The 14,935-nt window shown below is 34.3% G+C and overlaps 1 protein-coding gene across 1 annotated transcript in view; it reads left to right on the forward strand.

Annotated features, from left to right (window-relative positions):
• Window positions 1-2,876: 2,876 nt before the first annotated feature.
• FAM83B (family with sequence similarity 83, member B) overlaps window positions 2,877-14,935 on the forward strand; it is a 70,403-nt gene continuing 58,344 nt past the window's right edge. The window contains exon 1 of the mRNA XM_008567290.1: window positions 2,877-3,380. Coding sequence (XP_008565512.1) covers window positions 2,925-3,380 — 456 coding nt within the window. The 5' untranslated portion in view covers window positions 2,877-2,924. The remainder of the gene's footprint in view (window positions 3,381-14,935) is intronic.

The raw sequence follows: 14,935 nt of genomic DNA on the forward strand, positions 1-14,935 counted from the left end.
TTATAAATAAAAGATGTGATTGTTCATGTAATCACTATATGTTTTTCCCTTCATGAGCTGTAATTATCATTGAAAACCACACCTCACTAAACCTTAGGAAACTATACTTTAAGCATATGGATTGATTCTGTCAAGTGAATATACATCTTTTTCTTTCTTAAAAATGAACATGTGTGAAAGAGAACTTTAATGAACATTGAAAAGGTTATTCATTAGTAGTGTGTTATCAAGCATATGAAATGAGCAATTTGATGAAGATTTCTCAATCTTGGTACTATTGACGTTTTGGGCCAGATAATTCCTTATTGTGGGTGGCTGTCCTGTGCACTATAAGATATTTTGCAGCATGTCTGGTCTCTCTACAACCACCCCCCCTCCCTTACCCCCCAGCTACATACACACACACACACACACACACACACACACACACACACACACACGGTTACATTTAAAAAAATGTCTCCAGATATTCTCCACTGGGGACAAATCTCAACTGTTGAGAACTACTGAACTTGAATAAAATATGATTGGGAAAAGATGGCACCTTTTACAATGATTGAGAAATGTATGAAATTTTCAGCATGTATCTTTGGTACACATCAATTTTATTTAGATAATATAAGAAACAAATTTTGTTCCTTCATACCATAGCTTTCACACTAGCAGACAAGCTAGGTGTTCCTTCCTTTGCCTTGGAGGAGAGCATATTTCTTCAAAGCTTCACTGTAATATCACTTAGAGCAGGCATCTGTCTTCCCTAGAACTCAGATGCTGTATCACTAAGCCTAGGATCTAGCGACCATTCTAGGTGTCTCGGCTTGGATCAAGTTATGACTCAAGTTAGGGTCTCTCTAGAAAACAGAAAGAACATGTTCTGTTTTTATTCTTAAATCAGATTTAATCTTTCGGGTTTCTATACTGTTAGACTTTCTCTAAAAATTCTGAGCCCATAGATGGGCTCCATTAAAATGATAAAGTGAGGCATTTTTTGTCTTGTCTGGTCCTCACTTCTTCTCAGCACATGTTGGGTCTTTTTTGATCCTTGCTCCCCAGCAAAACTTATGGCTCTGTTGTCTCTTCTTTAATGACTTCCCTGTATGATTAGCTATTGACTCTTGTTACATATTTTGAGCTAAGCACTTAGTTAATACTTGGTAATGGCTTCCTGGGTTCCCCTTCCAAATCGAACTTGAATTTTGGTAGGCTTGAGACTGAAAAGTCTGAGTTAAGTGGAAAATTTAAAATTAGGGCAGGGACACTGACAAAGATGTTATTGGTCAAATCAGCTTTTTAGTGCTTGCAGTACACCATAGAGTTGTACTTTGAATCCACACTATGGAGATTATGACTTCAAAAGACTGGAAGGTCCCTCATCTGATTAAGTCCAGTGTAGAGTCTCACAGAAGAAGGATTGAGTAAATGATTGAATGAATTCTATTTTGTGGGCATTATGAAGGATGGAGCATAAGCTTGGTTAGGCAGATTTTAATTCCTAAGAGAAATTCCTGTATTATCTTTGATGTCTTAAATTTCTCCATCACCTATATGCTGTCAAGTCACCAAATCTCAGGGGTTCTTTCTTTGAGCTTTCTCTTGAATATTCTTGTCACTTCCTCATTAAGTGTTTGAGTGCTGAAGACTTTCCTAGCTACTTGTCTGTCCTTCATTTCCCTGCTACTGCAAGACTAATTGTTTTAAACACAAGTTTTTCTGAATCACAGAAATCTCCTGTGTCCTGGCTTCATCTTGTCTATTCAACTTTATATCCTACTCCTCGTAAAAGGAACCTGTTTTCCAGCATACCAAGTTTATTTTTTGTTTGTTTTTGATTCCTGAATGTACCAAGCTCATTCTTGTTCTGTGCTTTTGCTTATGTTTTTAATTCTCATGTGGGATGAAAATATTTTTTCTTACCACCTGATCAGAGTCTTACAGCCCCAGGTTGAGCTGACACCCACCTCCTGTACAGGATTATTCATAACTGATTTACTCCATACTGATCTTTACTTGCTTTTGTTCTTAAAGCACTGAATACAGGCATTACTTATTTTTGACCTTAGCCATATGTGGCTTTGTTCAAAGTGATACATGTTTTGTGTGTACATTTTGCTTCTTCAATATTTAATAAATTCCTGGAAGACACGTGTTTTGTGCTTTTTATATTCATCTAGCATATGACAAATACTCAGTAGAGGCTTGTATTAATGAACGGCCAGGCATCAATTGTATTGTAATTTTAAAACCAAAACCAAGGGGCTGGCCGGTTAGCACAACTTCTTCAATATTTAATAAATTCCTGGAAGACACGTGTTTTGTGCTTTTTATATTCATCTAGTGTATGACAAATACTCAGTAGAGGCTTGTATTAATGAACGGCCAGGCATCAATTGTATAGTAATTTTAAAACCAAAACCAAGGGGCTGGCCGGTTAGCACAGGTGGTTAGAGCACAGCCTTATAACCCCAAGGTCACAGGTTCATGTCCCTATACTGGCCAGCCACCTAAATAAATAAATAAATAAAAACTAAACCCCAAAAGGCTTATAAAAACTGATACCACCATGTATAGTTCAAGATTAAGAAAGACTTTCTGTATGTCAGAGAAGGAAGGTGTATTGTGTCAGCCAAGAAACAAAGAGTAGAGATAACTTTGGAAAAGGAAAATCAAACAGCAGTCCGTTAAGGAAATCTGTTTAGCTTATCTGTGATAGTTATATGAATTATGGTGCTCTTAATGTCATTTTGGCTATGCAATATATGTCATTTTGAGCTGATAATGGAAATGAGTAAATGTAAAAATAATAGTTGACATATATTGTAAAACATTTGATTAAAGAATTTTAACTGATTTTGATTTCCTTCTTTTCAAACACCCAGATACCTCTTGCCACTGAATGAATGGACATTTGAAAGTGCCCCTGTCAAATGCTTGCAAGCATGGAGACCTCATCAATGCTTTCCTCATTGAATGATGAGTGTAAATCTGACAACTACATTGAGCCTCATTACAAGGAATGGTATCGACTAGCCATTGATACTCTGATTGAACATGGGTTGGAAGCATACCACGAATTTCTTGCCAAGGAACGAGTTTCAGACTTTCTAGCTGAGGAAGAAATTAATTATATTTTGAAAAATGTCCAGGAAATTGCACAAAGTACAGCATGTGGTACCGATAATTCTTGTGATGATACATCATCTTCAGGGACTTACTGGCCCATTGAGTCTGATGTGGAAGCTCCAAATCTTGACTTAGGCTGGCCGTATGTGATGCCTGGACTCTTAGGCGGTACCCACGTAGACCTCCTCTTTCATCCACCAAGAGCGCACCTACTTACAATAAAGGAAACTATTCGGAAGATGATAAAAGAAGCAAGAAAGGTAAATGACGTTTCTATTTTGAAATGAAAAACATTCGAAACATATAAAAAAGATACAGCAAGTAGTATAACATATATGAATGTTAATAAAAGAATCTCTATATGTAAGGACCATCCTTATTATTTTCAGGAGATATACCCATGGATACATAGGAAGGTTGTATTTTCCATATCTTGCACATATCTGAAGAAAGTGGCATTAGATCCCTGCTAAAGGTAGATATTTTATTTCCTTCTTCCCCTGAAGGCTAAAATACATGAACTGAGAAGAAGATGATTTGACACTTCCATAAATTTAAAGCACCTAAATTTTTCTTAATCCCTGAAAAGATACATGTTGGTGGATCTGGTGAAGTTTTCCTTGTTCTTAACCAGACTGAGTACTAATTCTTTCTCTGGATATGGTTTATGCTATTAAAAAACCTTAGGTTTTCTTATCTATTTCCTGAGTTGTGTGTCAACAGTATAAAATGAACATGATAATGTAAAATTCTAAAGTAAGGTCCGGAGGTACTTAGCATTTTAGGGCCTTGGTGCTCTTTATCAAATATTTATATTGACTTATAAATCTCACAAATCTTATTTTAGAGCTCAAATAAAACTGTAGAAATTTTCTTTTAATCAATTGGTGGAAGTTATTGAGAGTTTTTTATGTATTCAGTACCATGGTAGGTATTTTGTAGAATACAACAAAATTCCCCAAGCTCAACATAGAGTTTTAATATGTATGGACAAAAAGTCATGATTTTTAACTATAAAATGTCGATTTCCCAGTTACAGGGATAAAAATTTAAACCTGAAAGGGACCTTAGGATGAAAACATACCTGGCATTGCTTTGTTCCATGTCAACTAGACACAGAACTGCTTGAAAAAGTATGCTTTTATGAGGTACAGAAATATAAGACCCTTGAAATCTGCATATGGTGACATGGTAGTTTGCAAGACAGGCCACTAAAAGCCTAGCAATCACATTAGGGAGACACAATGTTCTGAGGCTAATGTCAAATGTAGGCTTTGCAAAAGTAAGGTGATTTTTTTAAACCCAAACCTTTTGAACTCAAATAACCTGACTTTAGCATATGGTGACATGGTAGTTTGCAAGACAGGCCACTAAAAGCCTAGCAATCACATTAGGGAAACACAATGTTCTGAGGCTAATGTCAAATGTAGGGCTTTGCAAAAGTAAGGTGATTTTTTTAAACCCAAACCTTTTGAACTCAAATAACCTGACTTTATAGCTGTGTTAAAAAATACTTTAGCAGTATTATATTAAAGAAAGTACTAATCTATTGCAATTGTTAAAAATTAGCTATAGAATCAGGCTCATAGCAGATGACTAAACTTTTATTGAATGAATTGAAATTTCAAATAAGTTTTCTGAACCGAATCCTGAGTATTTTTTAAACTGTATTGTCCCATGCTCTGTACATAAATTATACAATTGTATTTCATAAAACAACAGAACAAAATTCAAGATAGAAATAAGTCCTTGTAAAGGCAAGATAAAAAATATTGAGTACTAACATTTATGAATTTCTGTTTGGGAACACAATATGCTTTTGAACCACAATGTTAATGGAAAATTGGAAAAATGCATCAGTGAAGTTTAATATTATTATTATGGTAACTTGGTAATCATATATTCGTCAGTCTACACTAGTTTCGTTTGTGACATTGCATTTCTATGATGCAAAATGTAATTCAGGAGATATAAGTTTTGGGGCCAGCACTCATTGGAAATGAACATTAGTCATGACCTTCTGATGTATTTTTCCTTCTAATGTGGCAGCTATGTATTTAATGAGCCTCTAAAAATAATATCCTTTACCTGGTCCTGTCTGCTGGGAATTCCCGCTTGAATTAGCAAGCTGAGGAAATTGAAGTCCATAGTATAAAAAAATAATGTAGTGTTCTTCTTTTCTTCCGTAAAATCAAAAGGGCATAAAAAAGGAAAGAGAATTTTACTTTTATTTGATTTGTATATGCATATTAGGCTGAATTCAAAGAAAAATAATTATTTGATGTTGTAAATTGAGTATATTGGAGTTGAATATAAATCATAACAGGTAACTGTTGTGTGTGTTTAAGATATTGAGGAATGTGCCATTTTTTACCCAGATGTAATAAATATTAACATCAAATTGGCTATATATTCATACGATATATGCTTCTTAAGTATTTTAGAGGTTTCCTTATATGTTATTATGTCTATTTAAACATTTTTGAAGGATCAAGTACTCCAGAAAAAGAAAGTTATCTGACCACTTTTTTAAAAAATTTAGATTATTTGGCTCATACTGGGCAAGGTCCTGTGAAAATTTTTAAAATTAAAAGAGCAAATATTATTATGAAATAAAAGCTTGTCAGGACATATTGCTTTTTAATGGCTGTGTGGTTTTCATGACTATTGCTTATTCAACAGATAAGTCATGTTCTTATCCTTCAGAATCAATGGATGTCTATTAGTCATCAGGATAAACTTTGTTTTTGAACCTTTTTAAGAGATAAATTCTCTTTATTGGGAATCCAATGAATTGTCATGGCATTATAGAAGGATGCTCTTTTCTCATAAAGTGTTTGAATAATGCATATTTTATGGATAGAATGAAATTTCTTGCCTCCTGATTTCTCAGGACGATTCTTTTGCTAATCAACATTGTAAAACCTATGGAGATATGAGGTTAAATGAGTAAGACAAGGAATCAGTGAAGCAGAACCCAGGAAGTGATCTCAGAGAGGAATTTAAATCCATTTTCACTGTTCTGTTTGCAGTTGAGATAAAGGACTTATGAAAATAAATGCCACATTATGGAAGAATCTTAAATTAATGAAAAGAATCTAAAAGCAATCTGCTTAGAGGTCCAAATATTTGGAGTCTGATCCTAAATATGTAGTCAACCTTCCAGACCCTTAAGGAAGGAATTAAAAATAATTCTACATCTTATCTGTCTTTACTGGAAATATTATTTGAAATATTTTGTTTTTGAATTTCACTGATATTTATGCTCTTGTTTCTAGCTTAAGTTATACAGTCTCTGAATCATTTTGCTTTTATAAGCAGAATGTGATCTTTACACATTTAGTATTTCAAAAATCTATAGGTTTTTTTATTTATTCATTTTATTTTTCCCAATTGTCACTTAAAAGTTATTTAGAGGATGTTTTTTCCTTTTGCATGTTTGCTTATGTTATTTATTTGAAAATACTTCTTTGGGAAAATCCAATTATCGGTAATGTCTTATGCTATAAAGGGACATATTTTAATTTGCTGTCTCTTTTTTTAACGCCATTCTATTTTTCAACATGTGCTTGACATAATTACATTTGGGTCAACTTTATAAAGTCTGATAAAGTCCCTATAAAGTCTGATAATGTCTAGCAAGACTTTTCCCAGGTAATTATTTGTCTCTCAAGAAATGTTCCCAACATGATATATGCATACATTCCTAATTACTGTGAACTCCTCTTATGAAAACATCCCTTCTAATTACTTAAAAAAGTAATCTTTCATTAAAGTAATTTTTTTCTAGCCACTCAGTAGAACGTATTCATGAAGTTATAACTTCTGATAGTCTTGAATGTGTTAATGTTTAACCAGATTGTTATTTGCATCTCTGTTTCCTAATTCTAGGCTAGCTTCTTTTGTAAGATGTGAATTTTATTCTTGTGAAATATGCAATCAAGAAGACACATAAGCAAAAGTCTAGTGAGAATTAGGGCAAAGTAACATCGCCCAAGTTCAGATCTTGGTTCCTCCCTGAGTCACTATTCCTGGGTGTGTCTGTTATGGCCTTGGGAGTTATTAGTACTACAGACAAATATTAACTATCAGTAGGCCCCACAGATGCAAAGAGGAAGGTGGGCAGATGATGGAGGTTCTTCCTGGGAGTCAGCTAGTATTATAAAAGTAGTACTAGACTAGAGACTTGGTCACCAGGTCTCTAGGCTAGCTAGTTATGGCATTAGTAATTTCACATCCCCAGGTGTATATTCATTTAGTGAAAGATATGAAACAAAGGCCTTTTAGTATTTTTTAAATCTAGCATCCCTATCTAAGTCTCTAATAGTGCTTACCAACTCAAGATATTTTAATATACTATACTCCTTGTTGAATTAGTCCATAATATAAATGATTTTTATTGTGTCATGGTGTGTTACTTCCATCTACATCACTTTGCAACTATGTCCTGCTCAGCTAAATGGCATTTGTGTATTTATCAGTGCTTTCATTAGACTAGGTGTTATCTCTCTCCTGATGTTCCCAATTTTTATTAAGAATTTCCTCTCTGCCCTATCTCTATTCCAACTCTCATTGTGAATCTTTTCATTCTTCAAATTTGAGTAAAAATTAGTTCCTTCTGGGAAATATATTTTGCCTAGTCATATTTAATGACATTACTATCCTATAACATTAAGTTGAACATCTCTTCTCTGAATAAAATGCATTATGTGTTAATATATATTTGTGTGTGTGTGTGTGTGTGTGTGTGTATGAGAGAGACAGAGAGAGAGAGAGAGAGAGAGAGAGAGAGAGAGAGAGAGAGAGAGAGAGAATCAGAGAGATCTTGTTAAAATTGCACTGACTTCACTATGCCCTCTATTGCTGTCTGTCTGCATGGGAATACTTTTTCTATGCCAGACTCCTTGTGCTATACAGAGAGGTAACATGTTCCACATTCTTCTCAGTTCATTCACCCACTTGTTTCCTCTATTACTACTAAGAACCCTGATGATATTAAGTATGTTATTTTTAACACAGTTACTTAAGAGAGTGGAGAGAGGAAAGAAAGTATCAAATAGGAACTTTTTAACCTTACTGCAAAATGGTTTTGTTCTTTCTTAGTTGGTTTTGTTTTTTTCTTTTTGGGTGTTGGGGGTGGGGCGTAGATGGGGAGGAGCTGGCCTGACTTTGGCATTACAAGGCTGTGCTCTAAGCAACTGAGCTAACCAGCCAGCCCTAGTTTTGTGCTTTCTTGATTGACTTGATAACTTTTATGGACAGAAAGCTTTGGCCTCTTTTTTTTTTTTTTAATTGCCCAAATTCAAATAATACTCTTTTTAAAAGAGGTGTCATGGAATGGTATGAAGGCTCTGGCTCTGAATCTTGAAGTCAGGGCTGAATTGAATCCCAGCTCAGTCAGCTCTGTATTACAAATATAGCGTCTCTGAGCTTTATTTTTCCCATCTGGGAAATGGAGAGGCTAATATTGCACAGGATTTTGTGAGAATTGAATGAAATACCTGGCATATCTAACAGGACACCTGCCACATATTTAGCACCCTATGGGTGGTGCTGAAACCCCTCCTTCCTCCTTCTCCTACTTCTACTACATTATTCCAAAACTTAATTTTTAAAAAAAAATTCATCAGCCTGCATTTTTGCATCACTGTGATTTGGCATTTGTTCTTTTATAGTGAGAGCAACCTCTGACCAAATTCAGTATCTAGTGAGATAGTATCTTACTAAAAATACCCGCTTTGATTATTAGCTGTTTGTGACATGACTATTCCTGAAATCTGAAAAGATATAGAGCTCTGAAAAGCTGAAGGAGAGAGGCATGTTCTATAGAGCAAGAGAAAAAAAATGATTGGTTTCACCTAGATTTTAAAATATGGTATTTTTATTCGATTTTAAAATAAAGACGTTATACAAAGCTTTCATATTTATGAAAAGGAACAACACCATTTTGTACATTCTAGTAGTTTGTGTTCATTATAGACTTGCCATCTTTTTTTTTTTTTGGTGGCTGGCCGGTTCCAGAATCTGAACCCGTGAACTTGGGGTTATAACTGGCCATCCTAGACTTGCCATCTTGATGTTAAAAGTTGGTTTAAGTAACTCTTAGTTAATAAAGTATCATTTCTTACTGAATATTTCCGATACAATTCAAAAGACGGTAAGGAACATTATTTAAGGCCTACTCTAGTCTTCTTAGCTTAAATATTCTGCATTAGTAATAGTGGTGCTATTTTATGCTTTGCTGAAGCAAAAAATCTGAAAAGCACAAAAAATTAGCTTAAATATTCTGCATTAGTAATAGTGGTGCTATTTTATGCTTTGCTGAAGCAAAAAATCTGAAAAGCACACACAAAAAAAATTAAATTGTTATACAAGACCTCCAACTTGGTTGCACACCAAAATCATCAGTAATTTAATGCGTTGCAATTATTTTACCAGCCAGTACATTATGAGGTAAAAATCTAAAGATCTTCTTTTATTTTTAAAGATTTTCATTTAAAAATTGGCAATTTAGAAAAGAGTTTAGCTTTAAAATGAAAAAATATAGTTCCTTATAGGTAACAGCACATTTATCAGAGACTTTGCCCTGCTAATATTAACCATACCTCTATTAATAGTTGGAAAGTAATAATTTATTTAAAATTTGAGTTATTTGGGAGCACATATGATTTATCTGATTAAGTGAAATGTTTTTCAGACCATTTTCTATACCAATTTATTCTTAAATTTTCTTTTTTCAAAATAAGCTATGAGAAACAATTGCTGTAGTAAGTGCATATGGTGTGTACAATTTTTCTATTGAATTTTGAGGGACTATTATTAACTATGTACAAGATTTAGTTCTGTATATTCTGGGATCTCTGAAGTAGATGCTTATTTTTTATGATTATTTATGTTTACTCATTTTTTTCTTGTCATAGGTTTAAAATAAAAACCAAACAGTTACTTATTGAAATGTGTGATATTATTCTGATGACATACCTTCAGTAGTTTGTTGTAATGGCAAAGCCAGTTGTCATCATAAAACATTATCATGAAATACTGAGCTTTCCAGAAATGCCTTAATCATCCTATATTCCATAGGGATAGAATTTAGTAGTTTTACAAATTCCCATGCTTTCGGAGTAAGCCAGAAAAATAATTCTGCAAAGAGAAGGGGGAGCATCATATTCCAGTAGGGACTGAAAGGAACATGGGTGAAGTAGAGATAACTTGACTGCAGGCATTCTTGTTTAAAATATTATAAAGATGATAAGCTTAGGAACTTCGGTGCGCATTGAAGAATCTTATCTAAAGTTAACTTTCATGAGAATAAGGAGATACTGCTTTCCCTTACTTGTCTGTCCTTTTAATGAAATGTAAAAAGTAATAGAGGTTTGCTATGGTAGCCTTTTTGAGATGATGCGGGCTGTAACACCTGATTGGTATCTTGTATTTAAGGGATTTAGGCTGTTCTTCTCTGGTCACTACAGAGTCATCATGGGGTATATACTTTTATATCAATTTTCAGTGTCTTTTAACTAATTACTCTTCAAATTATCTTGAAAAAGTTGGTTGACTTTTATTATCAAGACTGGAACTGGCATCTGATTTTGAGTAATAGGCTTACATTATGTAATCTGGTAACAGTAGCAGGTACTATTTATTGAGAGCTTACTCAAGGCACTTGAGTCAGGCACTGTGTCAGGCACTGTGCTAAGCACTTTACATGCATTACCTTAAATTGACCTTCACAACAACCCTGTGAAATATGCACTTTTATCATCCACATTTTGTTGATGAATAATCTGCTTTCTTGTGATAGGTATGCCTCTAGACAGTGGTAATGGAACAGAGTGAAACCAAAGTGATCATAACCAGAAAGTAGTAATGAACACACATTGCTAAATGGAGGTATTAGAAGACCTGGTTGAGAGGGTCTAGGATGAGACCAGTTGGTGGAGATGTGGAATCATTGGTTTCTAAATGGGTCAGATGAGGGACATCATGGGATTGTCATTAGAAGTCTGAATGAACTCACCTGGAACTGACAAAGTATGAAGTAGATGAGGTGTAGCACCTAGAATGCAGACCAGGTCAGAAGACAACTGAAAGGTTCTCTGAATTCAAATATAGGAAAAATTTGAAGATAGAAGAAAAGAGCAGCCAGACAATAAAGCTGTCTTTTGGCCTCTCCAGGTTTCTACTTTGAGGGAGATCAGTCAGTTCTCTGACCAACCTTACAAGCTAAAACTATGGCAGGCCACTCTTTCATCCAGCAAATATTTAGTGTCTACCGCATATCAGGTACTGTTCTAAGTTCTGGGAATGCATAAGAGAATACATAAGAGTACTAAAGAAACCCTGTCTGCTTTTGAATGAAGCATACATATAAATGGGGAGAGATAGACACAGGGGCCTTTCATTATCACTTTCACCACAGCCTTGAGATGATTAACCTATAACCCCAGCCACTGAGACACAGGCTACAGACGTGTCTAAGTATAGAGATTAAAGTTCACATTAGAACTCAAACACAGTGACTGGATTTATTCAGATGGAAAGAGTGTGTAAATAGAGTGTGAGATAAAAACAAGACCGACTAGATGCTGACCCAGGACCTCATAAAACAGAAGATCATATATTCTTCCAACACTTAGTCTTTTCAAACAAACTTTACAAACAAGCTTTACAGGCAATTACTAAGCAATTCCTGTATGTTGGGGCAGGTGACTGAAAGACGAAGAATAAGAAACTGGGAAGGTATCACATAAGAAAATCACTTTTTTAACAAGCCCTGTTGAGCAAATACATTTTAAGAAGTACCTGTATGGTGAAAAGCTTGACATTTTCAGACAGCGGGGAATGTGAGAGAAGAAAAGTAGTGTGGGAAAAAAAGGAAGGCGGGGGTTGTTGTGAGGGAGGTAGACTGAGGCCAAATTGTGGAGGTCCTTCAATCCGATTTTGTGGAAGTAGATAGTGGGAAGTCACGAAATGTTTTTTGAGTCAAACAGGGATGTCATCAAAACTTTTCTTGGGCATGTTAATATTTTGTTTTGGTTAGCTAAAATGTAGAGAAAATATAATACAGGTTGTAACAGGTATTGTGATAATGATCAACAACAAGCTAACTATTGGCTGGAGCTAACTAAAGTTCAGTAGAAAACAAAATGTGTTCTTGAAGTGAGACTATAACTTCAGTTTCCTCCTAGAATAGAAAAAATTGAACTACTGAATCTGCTATCTTCAGGAAGGTACACTTTTTGGTCTTAAAGTGATTTCTAAGATGTCATTTATCTGACTTTGATAAAATTTATTTTCTTAAAAAAAGGTTCAACTATATGCACATGGATTAATTCTCTATATGCTTATTGAGTTCCTGCTATGTGCAGGACACTTCATTAAGTCATACAAATGGAAAAAAACAAACAAAAAAATACTTCGAAGTGTTTTGGAATCTAGTATTTGAGAGATGCAGTAAGATTCATGGGAAATATATTGGTAAAATGCTGAAAGTTTATGGGTATTTTCTGAACGATCTGTGTATTATAAATGGTCTGGATTTTTTCCCCCACCTAAGATTCATGGGAAATATATTGGTAAAATGCTGAAAGTTTATGGGTATTTTCTGAACGATCTATGTATTATTAAATGGTCTGGATTTTTTTCCCCACCATTTTACTCTTTAGGTATCAGAGGATTATAGAGACACTTCCTGAAATTTTAGAGTAACAAAATTATGATACAGATAAAATACCTCCAAAATTTTTATTGGCATACATATCATACTAGTCCAACAAATGTATATATTAAAGGTTTATTTTTTCTTATTATCACAGTACATGTTTTTTTCATAGAAAATATGAAAAAATCAGAAAAGGGTTAAGAAAATAAAATTCAAGCATCATCTCCATGTAGAGATAATCATTGCTGCTTATGTTATATATTTTTCCTTATTAGATAAATAGATGTATAGAGAAGTGTGTGTACACACAAGTGTGTGTGTATGTATTTTAATCCCACAGATCTCTGAAATAGAACATTTGTATGTAATATACTTGAGACAATATTATGTATGAGTGTAATATAATAAAAACTGCCTTTTTTTCGTTCAGGATTTTTCCACAATAAAATAATTGATTCCGTGTACTGATACACGATGGTGTAACAAAGCAGGGGTCAGTGGGAGCTGGTAATAAGCAGGTTCCTTGTCTGTAGGGAATTTTAAAACAATACTAGGATTGAATAGAAGGCAGTCTGCTTTTTATTGCAGCATGTGCTGGCAATTGTAAATAATATTGGTGGTAATATAATCCTGCTCATTACTGCTACCTCCACCCAACTCTTATTCATCACCTTAACCCTTGGTATACTAGAGTTGATATGATGAGGGTGTCATGGTAATATTCCTTTACACATGAATGAAACCTCATGACTGTTTTTGCATAATCATCAGTAAGAAAAATCAGTAAGTGCACATTTCCTTTCACAAACCAAAACTTTGCTTTGGGCTATATTAATTTCTTATTAATAATCACATTTTGATTTTTTCCTCCATGAACACAAACACAGGAAATATATTAAACATGTAAATAAATAGGAAAGGCAAAAACATTGCCATTTGGTTAACTAACAATCCAATATGTGCTATTGAAAAATCCACGATAATGAAAAAAAAAAAATCAGAATCTAAGTCATAGTAGTCATGTTTAAGCCTCCTGAAATTCTGGAACAATTATTTTAAAAACCCTTAAAAATTAATTTAAAAAAAATAAACAAAGAATCTTGAGGTTTGGTGACCATGTAGTCTTTTTTACAAGTAGGCAGAGAGAAATTGAGGAAGTCCAAAAATCCAGTCACCCAGCTGATTAGTAAACATAAGGACTGATAGTATTCAGGCATTTCAATTTCTAATCCATGAATCTTATGTCATGTTGCTTCTCTAGTGGGAAGGAGAAATAAATTTCTTGATGACATTAATAATATCTAGCATTTAGTGAGTGCTATGTTCTATGTTCAAGCAGCATTCTAAGCACTTACTATCTACTAAAATACATTTATGTTCACAGCAGTTCTCTAAGGTACCTCTATTGCCCCCTTTCAGAAGTGAAGAACAAAGAGGTTAAATAATTTATTCTAGGCTTTAGAAGGACGAAAAGGCAGATCTGGTATTTGAGTCCATATTGGGCTCAGACAGAGCCTGGGCTTTTAAATCTTCTGGTGTATTACCTCTCATTACCTCCAGGTTGGCACTATGCAAACCAACTGAATAATCACACATCCTTTTTGCTTAGGCGCTATTGGAGTAGATTCATTGCTATCTACCAGACAGAATCCAAATCCTAAGCGTGGTATATAAAAGACTGTTTATGCCGAGATTCCTTACCTTCGTGCTTTGTCTCCTCCTTTACTCACTGTCACTACAGTGCTGCTGAATTGCTGTGCTCTGGGTCTTCCATGGTAGAAAGTATTCCTTTCTTCTTTTGTGCTTGATTATTCCTCTACTAGGGGTATCCCATCTTTTTGCCTCCCATTGATCTTCTAAATTCATATTAAATTTTATTTGATTGGAAAAGCTTTGATCAATTCCCTTGACAAATTTTGATTAGTCATCCTCTATATTGTTGTCACTTTTATACTTGTCTTTCAGTTTTAGATGAGATATTTTCTCCATTCTGTCATAAGACCCATGATTCTTTTTTTTTTTTTTGACTACCCTGGTCTTTTATATTGATTTGCAAGAATTTTTTTTTTTTTTTTTTTTAATTTTCAGACGTGTTGCAAACACATTTTTTTTTTGGTTTCCTTTTTCAGTCTGACAATGGCATTTTTCATG

Source organism: Galeopterus variegatus, unplaced genomic scaffold (assembly GCF_000696425.1).
Source record: "Galeopterus variegatus unplaced genomic scaffold, G_variegatus-3.0.2 Scaffold308, whole genome shotgun sequence".
In the NCBI taxonomy this organism is placed as follows: Eukaryota; Metazoa; Chordata; class Mammalia; order Dermoptera; family Cynocephalidae; genus Galeopterus; species Galeopterus variegatus.